The 18,673-nt window shown below is 39.3% G+C and overlaps 1 protein-coding gene across 2 annotated transcripts in view; it reads right to left on the reverse strand.

Moving 5' to 3' along the window:
• The window catches only part of LOC142834759 (small ubiquitin-related modifier 2-like), a 69,179-nt gene that overhangs the window by 16,764 nt on the left and 33,742 nt on the right, over nucleotides 1–18,673 (reverse strand). Inside the window, exon 3 of one of the 2 annotated variants that reach the window (XM_075947592.1) lies at nucleotides 1,175–2,259. The exons of the other annotated variant lie outside the window; for it this stretch is intronic. Coding sequence (XP_075803707.1) covers nucleotides 1,722–2,147 — 426 coding nt within the window. The 5' untranslated portion in view covers nucleotides 2,148–2,259 and the 3' untranslated portion in view covers nucleotides 1,175–1,721. Of the gene's footprint in view, nucleotides 1–1,174; nucleotides 2,260–18,673 lie in introns of those variants that run through there. 2 annotated transcript variants of the gene reach the window in all.

An 18,673-nucleotide genomic window follows, 5' to 3' on the forward strand; every position in this document is an offset into this window, starting at 1 on the left:
GTGCCCATCTGATGTAGAGTACTTCCCACTTTCTCTTCTATCAGGTTCAATGTGTTCTGACTGATAGTGAGGTCTTTAATCCATTTGGACTTGAGTTTTGTGCATGGTGATAGATATGGGTCTATTTTCATTCTTCTACAGGTTGACGTCCAGTTATGCCAGCACCATTTGTTGAAGATGCTTTCTTTCTTCCATTGTATACTTTTGCCTCCTTTATCAAAAATGAGGTGTTCATAGGTTTGTGGGTTAAAATCCAGGTCTTCTATACGATTCCATTGGTCGACTTCTCTGTTTTTATGCCAGTACCACACTGTTTTCATCACTGTAGCTCTGTAATAGAGTTTGAAGTCAAGGATGGTAATGTCAGGCTTTCTTATTAACTAATTCTTACAGCTTAAATTAGCCCATAATTCTTGTGTGTGTTAGCCATGTGGCTTGGTACCTTTTCTCAGTGAGGCATTCTCATCTTGCTTCTTCTGTGTCTGAGTGACACCTGCAGACTGAGTCTTTCCTCTTCCCAGAATTCTACTCTTCTGATTGCCCCACCTATACTTCCTGACTGGCTACTGGCCAACCAGCATTTTATTAAACAAGTACAAGAGACAAATCTTTACAGGCTATGAGACCATTGCCCCCCAGCAATCTACATCAACACAAATGAGATAAGAAAAATTTTGTGATAAACAAATAAAAACATGTGTTATAGGGATATCATTTCATAGAGTGGCTCTGGTCTTGGTCTTAACTTTTACTGAACAAAAAATTTCAGAACTACTTCTTTTTTTTTTATTTTAAACAAGAAGTTTTTGGACTTCCCACAGGACAGAGAACCCTGATTGCTCTTTGGGCTGACGAGGGAGGGGGACTTGATTGGGGGAGGGGGAAGGAAATGGGAGGCGGTGGCGGGGAAGAGACAGAAATCTTTAATAAATAAATAAATTAAAAAAAAAAGAAAGCAGGCTGAACAAACCAGGGGAAGCAAACCAGTAAGCAGCTCCCTCCATGGCCTCTGCAACAGTTCCTGCCTCCAGGTTCCTGCCCTGTTTGAGTTCCTGTACTGATTTCCTCAATAACGAGCAACAATATGGAAGTGTAAGCCAAATAAATCCTCTTCTCCCCCCCCCCCCCCCAAAAAAAAACAAGAAGTTTATTTAAACAACAAGATGGTTGACTTGAAGGGAAAACTATCTAGGATCATTTTGTTCAAGAGTAATTTACCCCTACTTAAAGACAGATTGTCCTACATGTAACAGCTACGTACAAAAAAGTTATAAAATTGTCCTTGGTTTTACAATGATAAATGAAAAACGTTAAAATTCTTCAATCGAACAAGGTATGCAAGGATTTTGTGGTTGGGTTCTTTTGTTAAAACATTGAGAGCAAAATAACTTCCTGGAATATAAAGATAAGAGCTGAATGAGCATGTCACTAATGGAGCAGGGGGATATTTTCACAGAACTGTACTTTCCCCCAGACCACCTCCATCTGCTGTCAATCAAAACAGAACATTGGCCATTTAGTTTAAAAAAGAAAAAAGCGCAATATGCTTGTGTACATACACCAGTTACTTTATGTACAATAAAGAAATGGGGACAGGGAAATGAAAGAATAGAGAAAACTATACTGTAGTAGCCAGGATGTGGTGGGACCAAATTGCGGCTAATTGCGAATGTATTCTTGGTCTATAACAAAATTCTGGAGTAAAGTAGCAGGTTCCCTTTTTAGTAGACACCTCCTGTCTGCTGCTGGAATACATCAGTTGTATCTTCATCCTCCATTTCCAACTGTGCAGGTGTGTCTGTTTCATTGAATGGCTGCCCATCAAACCGGAATCTGATCTGCCTCATTGACAAACCCTGTCTTTCACAATAGGCTTTCATTAGTTTACTAAGTGGTGTATGCCTCTTAATTTTAAACTGCACCACAGAGCCATCCTGCCCCGCCACCTTCAAATTAATATGGTTGTTGTTCTCGATCTTGACTCCTTCCTTGGGTTTCTTGTCGGTGATGGCGAACGCCGGAGTCTCCTCAGCTGCCGCTTCACAAATGAGGCACCAGGTCCGCACTGAAGGAACCTTCTTAGAACTACTTCTTTGAGTTTGTATCTGATGGGTCAGAATTAGAGGCAGTGTAATAGATAGGGGCATGATGGATTCAGGAAAACAGCATTCTAGTTCATAGAGTTTCCCTGAGTGTATTCTCTAGGCAGGATATGTCTTTGTGCAGATCAGATAATCTTTTGGATTTTGGTCTTTCAATCTATAAATTGGTGGAAAATAGTTTGTGAGAACTGAGATAATATAAAATACCATACAAAAATGTGTCACAAATATAATGTACCAACTATAAATAATATATAAGTTTTAATGTAATAACCCTGTTAGTTCACTAAACTATATAGAACAGAAGTTGATAGACTATTTTGTAAAGGACAGAGAATTAATGTCTTAGATTTTGCTAGGCAGAGCATTTCTGCAACAATGATTCAACTCTGTCATTCTAGAATGAGCACATAAATAGGTAAGATTTTATTGCAATGACATTTTATTTGCAAACATAGTGTGTGAGCAATATTCATCTTCATATTGCAGTTGGTAGAACCTTGACGTTGAAGATGATAACAGCATCTCAGGCCAGTAATGCTTCCTAAACACCTGTATTGTCAGCAATGCTTCCTATACACCTGTATTGTCAGCAATCAATAGTCTTCCTCAGTTTTTATAAACACTGTGACATGCACATAGGCACAGCCACCCTCACTTCACAGATAAAGCTGAGGCTCTGGGGAGGTAATGCGGTCTTAATGATAGTAAGAGCTGAAGGCAGAATTTGAACCTAGCAGTCTAACTCTAGATCCTGTGTTCTTTTCTTATAGCCTCTTATTCTTTAACTATTATTGGTAAATGGATAAATACAGCTTGCTGAGTTCATTCACTATTTATTCAATAAATAGTGTGTGTGTGTGTGTGTGTGTGTGTGTGTGTGTGCATTTAGGGTTGACTGTTTGGGACTAGGGCACCGATTGGGTATAGCCTGTGTTATTAAGTACTTTTGTTTTCCACATCTAAAATAAAAACACATATTCACTAAAATCTTCTAAACTGTAACTCCATAGTTTAGGAGCTAGAACCCAAGGGTCCTGAGTTTTACTTTTTGTGGAATTCAAGGGTGAGGGCCCTATGTCTTATGTGTAAGCCTTCTGGCTCTTACACTGTCATTTTTACAGTATATCATGTTTTTCTTTAATTAGGAAAATAGATGAACAATATTCTATTGCCACCCCTTCCCTGCATCCTTTCCTAACAGAATCTTATTCCTAACAGAATGCTTATCTTGTTCCTGTGCTTGCGAATCAGTTGTTAACACTGTGTGATGTTCCAACTCGACTCTCCAGACAGTGTTAGGAAGTCACTGTACTCAGTTCCCAGTTCCCACTGCCAAGAGTTAGGCATCTTAGAAACCTTAGGAACTGCCCATGGACTCCAAACTGAAGAGGATTAGTGTGGGCCATAGGACCCAGCCATGACAAGCTCAATAGAGGTCTGAGTCTCGGTGGTTTACTGATGGGGGAAGCTTTGTTAACCAATTATCTTTAAGAAGTGGAACCTAGTTAAAGTGTGGCTACCTGGAGCTCAGGAAGAAAAACTGGGACAGACCAGGTGCTCGCTCTCTCTGGGTGATTCCCGTGGGACACAGCTGAGCTTGGACTTCCCATTCTTGTGGCGTGAGTTTCCCCTTATAGTAAGTAAAAATGTAATTGTTTATCTTTAAGCTGGCTTGGCTATTTCCTGAGTCGAGCTAACTTATACAGTTTACTCTAAGAAAATACCTGGTTTCAAGAAAGACCACAAGCTGAGACCACCCAGACATCACCCAGGAGCAGACCATCCAAAGGAAATTCCTAATGTTCCAACATTTGTAGACTGGATCACCTGCCAGCACACACCCATCACTTTCCACCAGGACACCACTAGACAAATGTCAGCCAATTAGGGGTCCTGAACCTTAGAAATCTCTCATCCCCACCTTTGCTACTATAAAAACCCAACTCTAACTGAGTTTGGGGATCTCTGATCACTCCAGTATGTTGGACACATGAAGAGTCTGAGTTTGCAAACTTGTGTAAGAATAAAGGCTCTTTGATTTTATGTACAGGATTTGGTCTCCTAGTTGGTTTTTGGAGGGACTCCGTGATCTGGGCATAACATGGCCAGTGTTACTTACTCTGATTGGCTTACTTGACCTCAGATAGATCTTGAGTTCTTTCAATGGATGTTGTATTTCATATCAGGAATCAGTAAATGCCTTGCTGTGTTTGTTATTTACTGATCATAGTTAATAGGTTTTTGAAAGAGTTTATTTTACTTAGTTTAGGTATTCCTATAATGGATTAAGTAAAAATGCTGTGGATCTCCAAGTGGCTTCAGCGGCAGAAAAGCTGCAGGCACCCAAGTGGTGGCAGTGGGCCATGAGGGGCAGCGAGTCCCATGGCATGCCATGAGACCATTCCACAGGTGGCTGGTCCTGGGCAGGGAGCCATGCAGCAGGCGAGAGACAGAAGGATAGGCATGTCATGCTGAGTGAGGTTGGATATTTATTTAGTGAGTTATGGAAGGAAAGGGTGAAGGGTAAGGGGAGAAGGGGGAAGAGCAGAGAGAAATAGAGAGACAGGGGAGGGGAGAAGTGAGGAGAATGGAGTAAGGTGGAAGCTACCTCTTCTGGGGGAGAGATTAAAAAGAAAAGGACTCAGGCTGAAAGCTGAAGATCAGCTTGCCTGGGCAGACAGGGGAGGGAGTGGGCATGGCTTGTCTCTTAAAGGGACAGGACAGATCATTACAGGCACCCTACATGATATGGGTATAGAAAAGTACTTTTAAAAATAGGACTCCATGGGCTGGAGAGATGGCCCAACAGTTGAGAGCACTAGCTGCTCTTCCAGAGGTCCTGAGTTCTATTCCCAGCAACCACATGGTGGCTCACAACCATCTGTAATGAGATCTGGTGCCCTTTTCTGGCATGTAGGTTTTGAGGTCTCATATATGCTCAGACCACCCCCAGAGTCTCAGTGTAGTTCTGTTGCCTTAGGATCAAGATGTAGAATTCTCCAGCACCACGTTTGCCTGCACACTGTCATACTCCCAGCCCCCATGCTCCCTGATCATAATGATAATGGACTAAACCTTTGAACTGTAAGGAAGCCATCACTTCATTTAAATGTTTTCTTTTAGAAGAGTTACTGTGGTCATGGTGTTCTTCACATCAATAGAAATCCTAATTAAGACAACATCCTAGCAGAATAAACACATGCATGTTAAAACACGTATACAGACATGGTTCATTTGAACCAATCTACAAGATATTTCTATTTGACTTTCAATGCTTGCTAAGAAAGAATACTAGTCTCAGAAGGCATCTGATATAGGAGAAAATGCAGACATGACCTGGTAGCCAGCCTATTTTCCAAACTGTGCTTCTAAATGAGAAGCTTGGCATACCATACTCCTGAATATTCCCAGAAGAGAGAACATTGGTTTCTGAACTAGTGTGAGTAGCTGGTAGCTGGCCATGAGTCTGCACTCTCCATGTCTCCCTTTACATGTTCCTTATATATGCATAGAGATCCTTGAGCACTCACTGACCAATCCAAGGAAATGTGCTAACCTATCACAGTCGATAGACTTTTACTATGTTAAGTGCTTACTCATGTGCAGTAAAGCAATACTGTTCCTTGAGAAAAGGGGCTCCAGAGTGGTTTACCTCCTCACCATTTACTGACCCACAGGCATTGCTCTCTTGTTGGGGATACCCCAGTAATAGCTGCTATCTGCCTTCACAGCGTCCTTAGTGCTACTGCCACCCAGTCTTTTGATTTCCATGTGTGAAAAAGAAGTCTCCAAACTGGTGAACAAACATTAATCTCCCCCCACATCTGTTGGTTGGGCTCAGCATGTATCTTTGGGTTCAGGTAGAGAATGAATTCTTCCTTCCTGATGAGAACACTGCATGAAAACCTTAGCAGTTGCAGTTGGGGCCCTCTGAACCTTGAACAATGCATCCTGAATTTTTCTTCTCTTTCTTTTCTACAGACTTTTCCTTCATTCTCAGACTTTCAAGAGTGTGCTTCTTCAGGCTAACAATAATAATAGAAGCAATAAAAGCTATTGTTGTGACCACTTATATTCCCTAAGCACTTACTGTGTGCCAGGCAGGTACCATGCTAATTCTTGAGCAAAAGTCCTGTGAAACAAAATTTCTTCTTTGTGATTTGTTTGAAGCTACACAGGTAGTGAGTGGTTTTGAATCATGGTACCTTGACATCTACATTTAAGCTCAGGGTGCCCTCACTTACCTGTCCTTCTGATCTCCCTTGTCAGCTCATCTAGAAAATAGTTCATAACTACATCTTGCCTGGGAAATAAACATATGTGTGTGGATGTCCCACTAAGGCCATGATGAGGAGCACAATGAGGTGAGAGGGTGGAGGAGAAGATAGAAATCTGTTCTCTGGGGAGATAAGGAAAGACTGCAAATGGAAGATGGTATTTGGGTGGCCACCAGACAGCATCAGGACTTCTGCATGCTATCTGTCCCAGGGGAAGGCATGCCATTGGAAGGACTCTTATTTTCTTATCACTTCTGTATGGCTTACAGCTCCTTTCCTCTTGCTGTCCTCTCGGGCTTGTTCACACATCCCTGTAGCTCAGTCTATTTGCTTGGTGTTACTTTGCATTTTCCTGATAGCTATAACTATAGAGCAACCATCTACAGACTAAAATTCATCCTCAGATGAACTTTGGGCCATACTGTGTGATTTTTAAGTGATATTGGGTAGTTCCTATACTTTTCAGTGAGGGCTATTTTTGTGAAAATGTAGCTGTCTGATATTCCCTGGTTCAGAGCAATCAATGCAGTCTTGAAAGATGACTGATGAATGAAAAATGAATTCAGTACTGGATGATAAAAATGATATTGTATTATGAAGGAATGGCTATCCTTGGTATAATACAAGTGATGAATAGCTTCTAATTAAATGAAGAATCTTGGAAGATTTGGCAGAGTTTCCTTGTGTGTATCATTGAAAACATGCTATTTGTATTGGAAAGTAGTGTAGTTCCAGTTTCCTGTATCATAGGTGAAGTAGTGTGTATTCAGAGAATAATGGCTGTAAATCTATGTCATGATTTTCATGATTCTCAGTAAGCCTTTTATTTTTAGTTTTTTTGCATTACATTTTTTATTACTTAAAAAATACCAAACTTATTTATTTATTTATTACTTAAAAAATTCCCACTCCCTCCACTCCTCCCACTCCCCTCCTAGTCCCTCCACAGACCCTCCCACTCCACCCCCTCCAATCCTAATAAAGGGCCATGCACCCCACCCTGTGGAAAGTCCAAGGATTTCCCTACTACATCTATGTTGAGTAAGGTTTACATCCAAAGAGAATAGGATCCCAAGCAGCCAATACATGCTGTAGAGACAAATCCCAGTGTCACCATCAGTGGCCCCTTAGTCTGCCCCAACTGTCAACCCCCTTCAGAGTTGACTCCCAGTCCAGTTGGAGTTGGTGAGCTACCATTAGCTCAAGTAAACTGTCTCAGTGGATGAACCCCTCATGGTCTTGAATTCCTTGTTCATACTCTCACTCCTTCCACTTTTCAACTGCATTTGGGAGCTCAGTCCAGTGCTCTGATGTGGGTCATTGCCTCTGTTCCCATCTGTTGTTGGACGAAGGTTCTATGATGATATTTAAGATAATCATCAGTCTGACTACAGCGTAAGGCCAGTTCAGATACCCTCTCCTCTATTTCTTAGGGTTTTAGCTGGGGTCATCCCTGTGGGTTCTTGGGCATTATTCTAGAGCCAGGTTTCTTGATAACTCCACAATGGCTGCCTCCATCAAGATATCTCTTTTTATGTATGTATATATGTATGTATATATGTATGTATTTTTCTACGTCATTTTGCAGATTTATAAGATATCTCTTTCCTTGCTCTCATATCTGTCCTTCCTCCATCTTGACTATCCCATTCCCTCAAGTTCTCCTCAACCCCCCTTCTCCCTTTTCTTCTACCACTGCTCCCATGCTCCCAAATTTTTGTCTGTTTCTAATTTCCAGGAGGGTCTATATATGTTTTTCCTTGTGTTCACCTTATTACTTAGTTTATTTAGGATCATGAACTACAGGCTTGATGCCCTTTGTTTATGCCTAGTATCCACTTATGAGTGAGTACATATCATATTCATTTTTTTGTGTCTGGGTTACCTCACTCAGGATAGTGTTTTCTAATTCCATTCATTTGCATGCAAAATTCAGGATGTCATTGTTTTTTACCCCTGAGAGTACTCTAATGGTAGATGTGCCACACTTTCTTTAAGTTGAGGGGCATCTAGGTTTTTTCCAGGTTCTGGCTATTACAAATAGTGCTGCTATGAACATAGTTGAGCAAATGCTTTTGTAGTATTATTGAGCATCTTTTGGGTATATTCCCAAGAGTGGTATTGCTGGGTACTGAGGTAGGTTGATTCCCAGTTTTCTGAGAAACTGCCACACTGATTTCCAAAGTGGTTGCACAAGTTTGCATTCCCACCAGCAATGGATGAGTGTTCCCCTTGCTCCACATCTTCTCCAGCATAAGCTATCATTAGTGTTTTTGATCTTAGCCATTCTGACAGGAGTAAGACGGTATCTCAGAGTTGTTTTGATTTGCATTTCCCTGATAGCCAAGGGAGTTGAACATGTCCTTCAGTATCTTTTGGCCATTTGAAATTCTTCTGTTGCGAATTCTCTGTTTAGTTCAGTATACCACTTTTTAATTGGGTTATTTAGAATTTTAATGTCTATTTCTTTATATATTTTGAGTTCTTTATATATTTTGGAGATCAGTCCTTTGTCTGATGTGGGGTTGGTGAATATTTTTCCCCATTCAGTAGGCTGCCTTTTTGTCTTAGTAACTGTGTCCTTTGCTCTACAGAAGCTTATCAGTTTCAGGAGGTCCCATTTATTTATTGTTGCTCTTATTGTCTGTGCTACTAGGGTTATATTTAGGAAAGTGGTCTCCTGTGCCCATGCATTGAAGGCTACTTCCCACTTTCTCCTCTATCAGGTTCAGTGTGGTCAGAGTTAAATTGAGGTCTTTAATTTGTTTGGACTCGAGTTTTGTGCATGGCAACAGATATGGATCTATTTCCATTTTTCTACAGGTTGACATCAGTTATGCCAGCACCATTTGTTAAAGATGCTTTCTTTTTTCCAATGTATAATTTTTGCTTCTTTGTCAAAAATCAGGTGTTTGTAGGTGTGTGGATTAATATCCAGGTCTTCAATTCAATTCCATTGGTCAAAATCTCTGTTTTTATGCCAATACCAAGCTGTTTTCATTACTGTAGCTCTATAATAGAGCTTGATGTCAGGGATGGCAATGCCTCCAGCAGTTCCTTTATTATACAAGATTGTTTTGGCTATCCTGGGTTTTTTGTTTTTCCATATGGTTGATTATTGTTCTTTCAAAGTCTGTAAAGAATTGTGCTTGGATTTTGATGGGGATTGCATTGAATCTATAGATTGCTTTTGGTAAGATTGCCATTTTTACTATGTTGATCCTTCCTATCCAAGAACATGGGAGATCTTTCCAGTTTCTGGTATCTTTTTCAATTTCTTTCCTCAAAGATTTAAAGTTCTTATCAAATAGGTCTTTCACATCTTTTGTTAGTGTTACCCCAAGATATTTTATGTGATTTGTGGCTATTGTGAAAGGTGACGTTTCTCTCACTTCCCTCTCCCCTTCTTTATTATTTGTGTTGAAGAGATATGGAGAGAGCAGACAGCCCAGATCTAATAATCACACAGAAATTATATTAATTACAACACTGTTTTGTCTATAGTTCAGGAATTTTTATAGCTAGCTCTTATATCTTAAATTAACACATTTCTATTAATCTGTGTATCTCCATAAAATTGTGACCTACTGGTAAGGTTTTCTGGTGTCTTTCTCCTTTGGCAGCTACATGGTGTCTCTATGACTCCATCTACTCTCTCTCTCTTTTTTTTTTTTTTGGTTTTTCTAGACAGGGTTTCTCTGTGGCTTTTGAGCCTGTCCTGGAACTAGCTCTGTAGACTAGGCTGGTCTCGAACTCACAGAGATCTGCCTGCCTCTGCCTCCCGAGTGCTGGGATTAAAGCGTGCACCACCATCGCCTGGCCCCATCTACTCTTTATAAATATCTCTGTTTGGATTTCCCACCTGGCTTTACTCTGCTAAGCCATTGTGCCTAAGCAGCTTTTTTATTAACCAATGGTAATAAAACATATAGCATACAGAGGAGAATCCCACATTACAACATTCCTTCTTTTAAAAATGTTTCAAAATTGCTGTAAGATGGCTCAGCAGTTAAGAGCACTGGCTGCTCTTCCAGAGGTCCTGAGTTCAATTCCCAGTAACCACATGGTGGCTCATAACCATCAGTAGTAATATCTGGTACCCTCTTCTGGAATACAGGCATATATGCAGGCAGACCATCATATACATAATAAATAAAATTTAAAAAAATGTTTCAACCAGCACTTGGGAGGCAGAGACAGGCGGATCTTTGTGAGTTTGAGATCAGCCTGGTCTACAAGAGCTAGTTCCAGGACAGGCTCCAAAACCACAGAGAAACCCTGTCTCTAAAAACAAAGAAAAAATGTTTCAAAATTGATTTTTTTTCCTGCATTCTAAATAAGCATTATATTACCCCAAGTCCTCTTCCCTGACTGTTTATGTGGAGGTCAAAGGACAACTTGTAGGAGTCAGCTCTTTCTTTCTTCCATGTTGTCAAGGTCGGCAACAAACACCTATACTCACTGAGATATCTTGCTTACCCTTCCTTTCTGGTTTTAATATAGCCAATTATATATAGAAAACTGAGATGCGTGTTATCTGAAGAAAATAATTAAGGATATATAGTGAAACAGGGAAAGGATATAGTGACAAATTTTTAGCCCAAAGTACACATTTATACAGGAGATAATGTAAGGGTCACCATGACTTATGGTCACATCATATTTATCATTTTTTACATTGACTTTCTTTAGAAGCACATTTTAAACTGAGATGTAAAAATTCTTTTACATCAATGCAAACATCAATGCAAAAACCAAATTTATGTTGTCTAATATGTGCCCACTAATCACACGCAATATTTTATATTATTTTTGTGTATACACGTGTGCTATGGTACATGTGTGGAGGTCAGAAGACAACTGATAGGAGTCCCGTCTGTCCTACTATGTGGGCTCTGGGTATCAAATTCAGGCCATCAGGCTTGGTGACAGGTACCTTTATCTACTGAGCCAACTCACTGGCTCTGATGTGAGATTTCCCTGTGTATGGTGTTATTACCATTAATGAATAAAGAAATTGCTTTGGACCTATAGCAGGGCAGAACTTAGGTAGGCGGGGAAAACTAAACTGAATGCCGGGAGGAAGGAGGCAGCATCAGAGAGAAGCTATGGAGCTGCCACCGGAGTCAGACATGCCAAAACTTTGCCAATAAGCCACTGTCATGTGGTGATACAAAGATTAATAGAAATGGGTTAAATTAATATGTGGTAGTTAGCCAATAAGAAACTTTAGCTAATGGGCCAAGCACTGATTTAATTAATACAGTTTCTGTGTGATTATTTTGGATCTAAGCTAGCTGGGTGACAGGAAACCAACAAATGGCTCTCCTTCAACATGGCTCCACATGTTTAATGAGTAAAATTCAGAAATGCTCAATTACATCCCTCACTTGCAATACTTATACTCTAAGTTCTTGATGGTTACATATGACTAGTAGCTTCTCCATTGGGCAGCATGAATGTTGAATGCCTTCTTCATTGCAGAATGATGGAGTGGGTAGGACTGTTCTGAATCCTATAGATAGAACTCACACATGAACCGAAAGGCATGGACCTCAAATCCAAGAAGACAGAGGATCACCCTGTAGCATCGGAAGTACCCATCAGGCATTCTGTGGATGCCTGTTCAATAAATAGTAACTATGCGATAGACCCAAAGTCCTGAGAATCATACATAACACATCTCTGACTTCCTGTGACCTATGTAGCTATCAGATTCTACTTCTGTTCAGAGGGATCGATTTCCCTCCACAGCCTTCCAAATAGCAGAAGTTTGGCTATAGTCAACTATGGCCTTAGGTGTTTGTTCCATTGTAATAACTCAGAGAAATTTTAATAAAGGCTAATATTTAATGTAGGTTAATAATGCTAAAAAGAAAAAGTCTTTTATATGATTATAAAAAATACTGTTTTCAAAGTTAGAATTAAGCTGTATTCATTTTCTAAGTTCAAATTTCTTAGAAAAAAATAAAAGGATATGAAACTTGCTGGGCAATGGTGGCACATGCCTTAAATACAAGCACTTGGGAGACAGAGGCAGGTAGATCTTTGTGAGTTTGAGTTCAGTCTGGTCTACAGAGTGACTGCCAGGACATCAGGGATACATAGAGAAACCCTGTCTTGAAAAATCAACACCAAAAAAAAAATATGAAACTCCATTTTTTTTCTTTTTTTGTGGCATGTCCATAGTAAATCCAACTGACTGCACTTGTGCTTTTAACATTCACTTACAACTGCATCTTCCAGATGGATCGCTGTAAGAGTTTTCCTCACACTCACTGCAGTGTGTCCCACCGTGACCTGGCTTGCACGGACATTAGCCTGTAAGCTGTAAGAACAGAGTGGGTGCTGAACTGACAAATTTTATGGTCTAAAAACAATGATTTCCTAGGAAACAGTTTTCCTCCAGTAAGTTAGAACATACAGCTGTGTAAAAGTTCAAGACCGGTAATTCCCACGGTCGGCAGTCACCCTTGGCAGGATCAAGCACCACTAGTTAATGTGTTTTGGCTTAGAATTCTTGACCATACTGCCTGCTTCCAGCTGTTCAGGGACAGGTGGCCCCAGACTAGAAAACATACACAGATGTAAATGAAAACAAAACACATATTGGGAAACAGTCCACATTCTTTAACTCCACAGTGATGGGAGTTCCCCATAATTGACAGGGGCACAGGCCAAAGATGTGGTCTAACATTCATCAATCATTCTGGAAAGTAATGTTTCTTTTGTGGAAATACATGATGTAACTTTACCAAGTGGCTAGTGTTTTGTTCTACAGAATGGCAGTTTTTTACTTTATAATTAGTCATGTTGTGGTATTTGTGCTTTTGACAGAAGATTGAATGTTCCTGTACCTTCCCATTTGTGTTCTTGTTTCACTTTTCTGAAAACTGAAAAGGTTGGAATAATGAGAGAAAAGAAAAAATAAGTCACTATTATAGGAATCTTAAATTGTATTTGACTAAATATGCTTAAGCATACCTCTGTAAGTATACCTGTAGTGAATAGGTAGCCAGATTCTTTAAAGGACTGCATCTACCAAGTTTCTATCCATCCTTGGAATTCCCATTAGTGCCTGCTCAAATAGAGGTAATTATAGGAGGTTGTTGCTTCACAGGTGTGTTATAATGATGCTTGCTCTTCATTGCTAGTCAGTTCTTTCACTCTGCCTCTTTGGAACTGATTCCCGTTGTTTCAGATCCTGTCTTGTTGGCCAAGCAGTGTTGTAATTAATATAGTTTCTGCATGATGATTTGGATTGGGTGACTGGGAAATGAATGAACATTCTCCATTTACAAATGGCACCGGAATGGAGAATCCACATAAAAACTGAGAGCTTGAGAATGAATTCTAGACACGAAAGAATAGAGTTAAGCACAGCTTCTTGGTAGCTGCTTTCCCCCCACCCCCAGGTAGGTTTTGTTGGCTGGCAGTGGGCAGAGGAGCAGGTCCTCTAAGAGACAGCTTCCTGCCTCAGTATAAGCACAAAAAAACTGCATGGCTTCATTAAGAAATGGCTTCCTGATTCATGCTGGTACTAGCGGCATGAATAGCTCTAGCTCTTTCAGGAGGTCCTGAACTTAAATGTGGTCTGTGAACAGCATGTTACAAATTACTTAATAGTGACATAGACCTGCTGTGTCCCTGCATCTGGGGCAGTGAGCATGGCTCTCAGAGCTGGTGGTAAAGGTACCTTTCTGCCATGTTGGACTGGGCAGGGCCAAAAGGCAAAGCAGCCTTAGTCCTAGCCATGCCACTTAGTATTTAGAAAAAAAAACATTCCTCATCAGAAAATGATTACAGATATGCAATAAAGACAGATTCAGAGAAAAGGGGTCTCTGAATGGGTCACAGTGTTGGATAAATGTACATAGGCTTGGGAAAGGGAAGAAAAAGAGTATAGACAGTTATAAAAAGAAATAGGTTTAAAAAAATCAAAGTCTTTAAAGAGACAATAAAAGTAATATAAAGAGTAAGTCATAGATTAAGGGAGTAAAGAAAAACAAGCCACATAAAGATGCACAAAGATTCTGGATTATGTATATTATTGTGTTTTCTTTGAATTTTTTGACTGCAGAGAGACATTTGATTCTAGGGGATGCTAAGTTAAACCAGCAAAAAGGTATCTTGACTTCAAAATTTGAGTCTAAGCATATGTTGCTTTGGAAAAGAGGTTATGCTTTTGATTCCACAGGAAATGAGAGTCTGTGGATTCATTCCAAGCTAATGTGGTTTGATGGAAGAAGACCCCCTGAAAGGTCTCTGTGAAACCTAAGAATACTTTGTCCAATAATCAGCAAGAAGTAGTCTCAAAAACTACACCCAAATTCTCAAAATGATCATTGATAAATGTTTGTTTTCATTTAAAGGGGGTTGATTATAAATGGTTAAATGGTCACAGTCAAACTCTTTTTTAAAAAAAATAAGGGGGATATAACATAAAGATCAATACTTTGTATTGGTATGGATCTTTGTTTATTGATACAAATTTAAGGACGATTTTGTTACACTGTATATGTATTTCTGCTCTTATTTTAACAGAAATATTGTGTTTGTGCACCTTATTTAAAATGTAATATATAATTAAGAAATACAGATTAATAGATGGTTATCTATAATAATCAAACTTTTAATTATGTTAGGTTTTCTAGGTATACAAAGATACATAGATATATATTTCAGTTAGATAGATATTCTATCTAACTGAATATGGCATTTAAATTGTTTTAAGAACTTAGACTTTTCTCAAAAGTGAGACATGTCTGCTTCTGGCAGCAACAATCTACTTTAGAAGGATGATAGGCATTGAAGAAACTTGATAAAGGAATTTGCCTTCAATGTGACGAGGTTAACCATTTGGACAAGAAACTTCTCTTGCCTGGACTGCTTGATGTTATGCTGTATGAACTGAAATTCAGGACTCACAGAAAAGTGACTGCTAAACTTTCCAAAAGATGGATGGTCCTTCAGGGTTCCTGCTTCATGAAAAAATCTGCCATATATACTGCAGGATACGGAAGAAAGTGACTGAGAAACTGCCAATATAGGCAAAACAATATTCCAAATTTCTTGCTTCACAGAAAAGTCTGCTGGATACTATGGGCCTGTAAGCTGAAGACGGATGCCCCAACGTTACAGAAGAACTTTGGGTGACTGTCCAGGCAGCAAGATGTCTCTGACAAGTCCAGTACTTTGGAAGTTGCTTACAATGCACTTCCTGTTTACTTAATTAGTACATCCTTCTAAGGTCTTTGATGGAGTTGAAGAATAGATAGTTATAATTATAGTTTTCCTTAGTGGTGATAAAAGATAAAGTAGATATATAATTTTAGACTCACAAAGAAGTATTGTAATTCTTGCTTAATACCTGTTTTGTTATTGTAATTTTACTATGCTAAAGTTAAAAATCTTCCTTTTTAATTAGACATAAAAGGGAGATGATATGGAATGTCCTTCTGTATATGTGTTGCTTTTATTGGTTGATGAAGAAAGTTCTTATGGACAATGGCTTAGCAGAGCAAAGCCAGACAGAAAATCTGAGCAGAGGTTTATAGAGAGAGTATGTAAATGATGCCATGTAGCTGCCGAAGGAGAAGAGCACACTGGAAAACCTTACTAGTAGGCCACAGCCTCATGGCAATACACAAAACAATAAAAATTGGTTAATTTAAGATATAAGAACTATTTAGAAAGATTCCTAAGCTAGTGGTCAAGCAGTACTGTAATTATTATAGTTTCCGTGTGATTTTTTTGGATTGGGCAGCCGGTAAATGAATGAGCAGTCTCCATTTACAAGGCAACTTCCTTCTTCCCCAGCTACCTGTGGGGTTTCCTTCTTCCCCAGCTACATGTGGGGATTCCTTCTTCCCCAGCGACATGTGGGGATTCCTTCTTCCCCAGCTACATGTGGCCATTTCAACTTGCCTCATTTCTGTTTTGAGCCCATCTAATTCCTTTAGAACTTCATTACACAACTGCATGGTTCTATCCATTATTCAAGTTGTTTTCTTTTAGATAGATACTTTAAAAGGTTTGTTTTATGTTAACAACATGGTATTTAGAAGGCAGACATATTTTCTATCTTCTCATTTACGTGTATAAGTTAAGTGTTCATCTTAGACACTACAGAGTAGAATAGTGGTTGCCAGTGAAGGTGGAGGGAAGGATAGAATACCAAAATACAGCCAGACAGGAGGAAAAAGTGCTAGTATATGCTATAACACAGTAGGATGACCACAGCTAAAGACAATCTATTAGTCTGAAGTTTAGATATTCTAATTACACTAATTTTGATCACTAAATATACACCAAAATATCACTATATTCTCCATAACTATGTGGATGAAAGTTTAATCAAAGCTGGCGGTGGTGTTACACACCTTTAATCCCAGCATTTGAGAGGCAGAGACAGGCAGATCTCTGTGAGTTTCTCTACAGGGCTAATTCCAGGATAGCTAGGGCTGCACAAAGAAACCCTGTCTTGAAAAACAAAGGAAAACAAAATATCAAAAAACCAAAAAGTCAACCAACCAACAAAAAATTAACCAAAACAAAAAATAAAAGCTTATGCAAAACGTTAAAAACATTGTAAAAATGTTATCTTGCTATGAAATGACAGCAATGATCCTGGAGTTATGTGCTTAGGAAAGCCAGTGTTGGGGTGGTGACTGTACTCAAGCTGAGCACAGCATGCCTTTACTCCAGTCCAAGCAGGCATCACTTCTCTGGCAACTCTGGACATTGTTGGCTCACTTGTGGTTTCAATCCTTAGCTATTTTCACATGAGTTGGTGCCAAGTAATTACTCCCACCCTTATGCAAGTAATTTCAAATACCTAGTTACACAACTTTATTTTTTACCCTGTTAAAATTTCTTGTTGTTTCTGCATGAAAGTCTGTCAGGCTTTCTAGCCTTGTGTTTCACTTTTAACATATAGCTTACAGTTTTGTAACATCTATAATTTGAGAAACTTGTTTCTCCAACTCCATCTAAAGTTGACCAAAATATCGGACAGCCCAGTTGGATCTCTCTGTGGGGATGCACTAGAGACAACTTCCTGGCTGACACAGAGATTTATCTGAAGTTATTTAAACAGCTGGGAATCTAATTAGCCATATGTCTTCTCTGTACTCAAATGAAAGTGTTTCCTGATTGTAGAATGCAACCTTCCTCAAGGGATTGCCCCATGGACCAAACAATTCAAAGCAACCTTGTGATGAGGGGATTTTAGTTAAATTAATGCTATCGATCTTTAAGGTCATAAATTGCTCTTGGCTTCCATGGTTGAACTATACATTGCATGCTACTACAAATATGCTTCCCCAGAGTTCCAAAATGTTTGCCAGACAGTGATATCTTGAATGTTAGAAGTTCTACATGACTTAAGCCACACATTCATGTGGACGCTGGTCTGTCTCCTCTGTGGCTGGTGACTGCAGGTATAGAGAGTATAAGGGAATATGCCAGATGGGTGTGATTACCTAGTACCCATATCTTGATTTTTAACACTACTGTCTGATAAAGGAACTAACATTCTTTAGAGCTGTGCCTGATTCTAATAGTGGGGCACTGAGTGTATAAGATGAATTCAGAACAGTTTGCTCTAACCATAAACTGAGGTATCTTGAAGAATTCTAAAATATTTGAGTATGAAAGAAGTATAAAATGTTTGAGTATGAAAAGTCATACATTCTAACTAAAAGAACTTCTTATGACTGAAGCCTGAATCATTTTAGCAATAAAATAGTGTTGGACCATTATGAGTAGTATAATACAAATACCATGGAATCCATAGTGATATATATGACTGAATAAAAGGGGGACAACAGACATAGTTTCAGTACAGATGAATCCCAGCGATTCCTGGAGATATGATGCCTTCAAGGAGTCTGATAGAACTCATTACTCTGTAAGTTTGGTTTGTTTATGCTGACTTTCCTTTCCAAAAGCACAGTGTGGAGGGAGGAAGAGGAACGTGTACAGCATAGAAACCTGACAAACACTACTATAATGTGACCATGATTCATAACCAGTGATTGGTCATCTTAGTCTTATGTGCTGAAGTGGGTCTTGGTTGTCTTTTTACATTCCAGAACCCCAGGCTAATAAGAAAAGTATTGTTTGAGGGGAAGGGCATTCTACAGATAATCTGAAACCTATGACAATGGTGAAAAATGAGGAAAGCCAGGAGACAGACATGATAACCTGTTGTAAAGATAGAACCAAAACACACAGTGGGTAAAAGCCAGAAAAATCTGAGTAAATTTTGAAATTAAGTTAGCTATATTA

This window comes from Microtus pennsylvanicus, chromosome 14 (genome assembly GCF_037038515.1).
Source record: "Microtus pennsylvanicus isolate mMicPen1 chromosome 14, mMicPen1.hap1, whole genome shotgun sequence".
In the NCBI taxonomy this organism is placed as follows: domain Eukaryota; kingdom Metazoa; phylum Chordata; class Mammalia; order Rodentia; family Cricetidae; genus Microtus; species Microtus pennsylvanicus.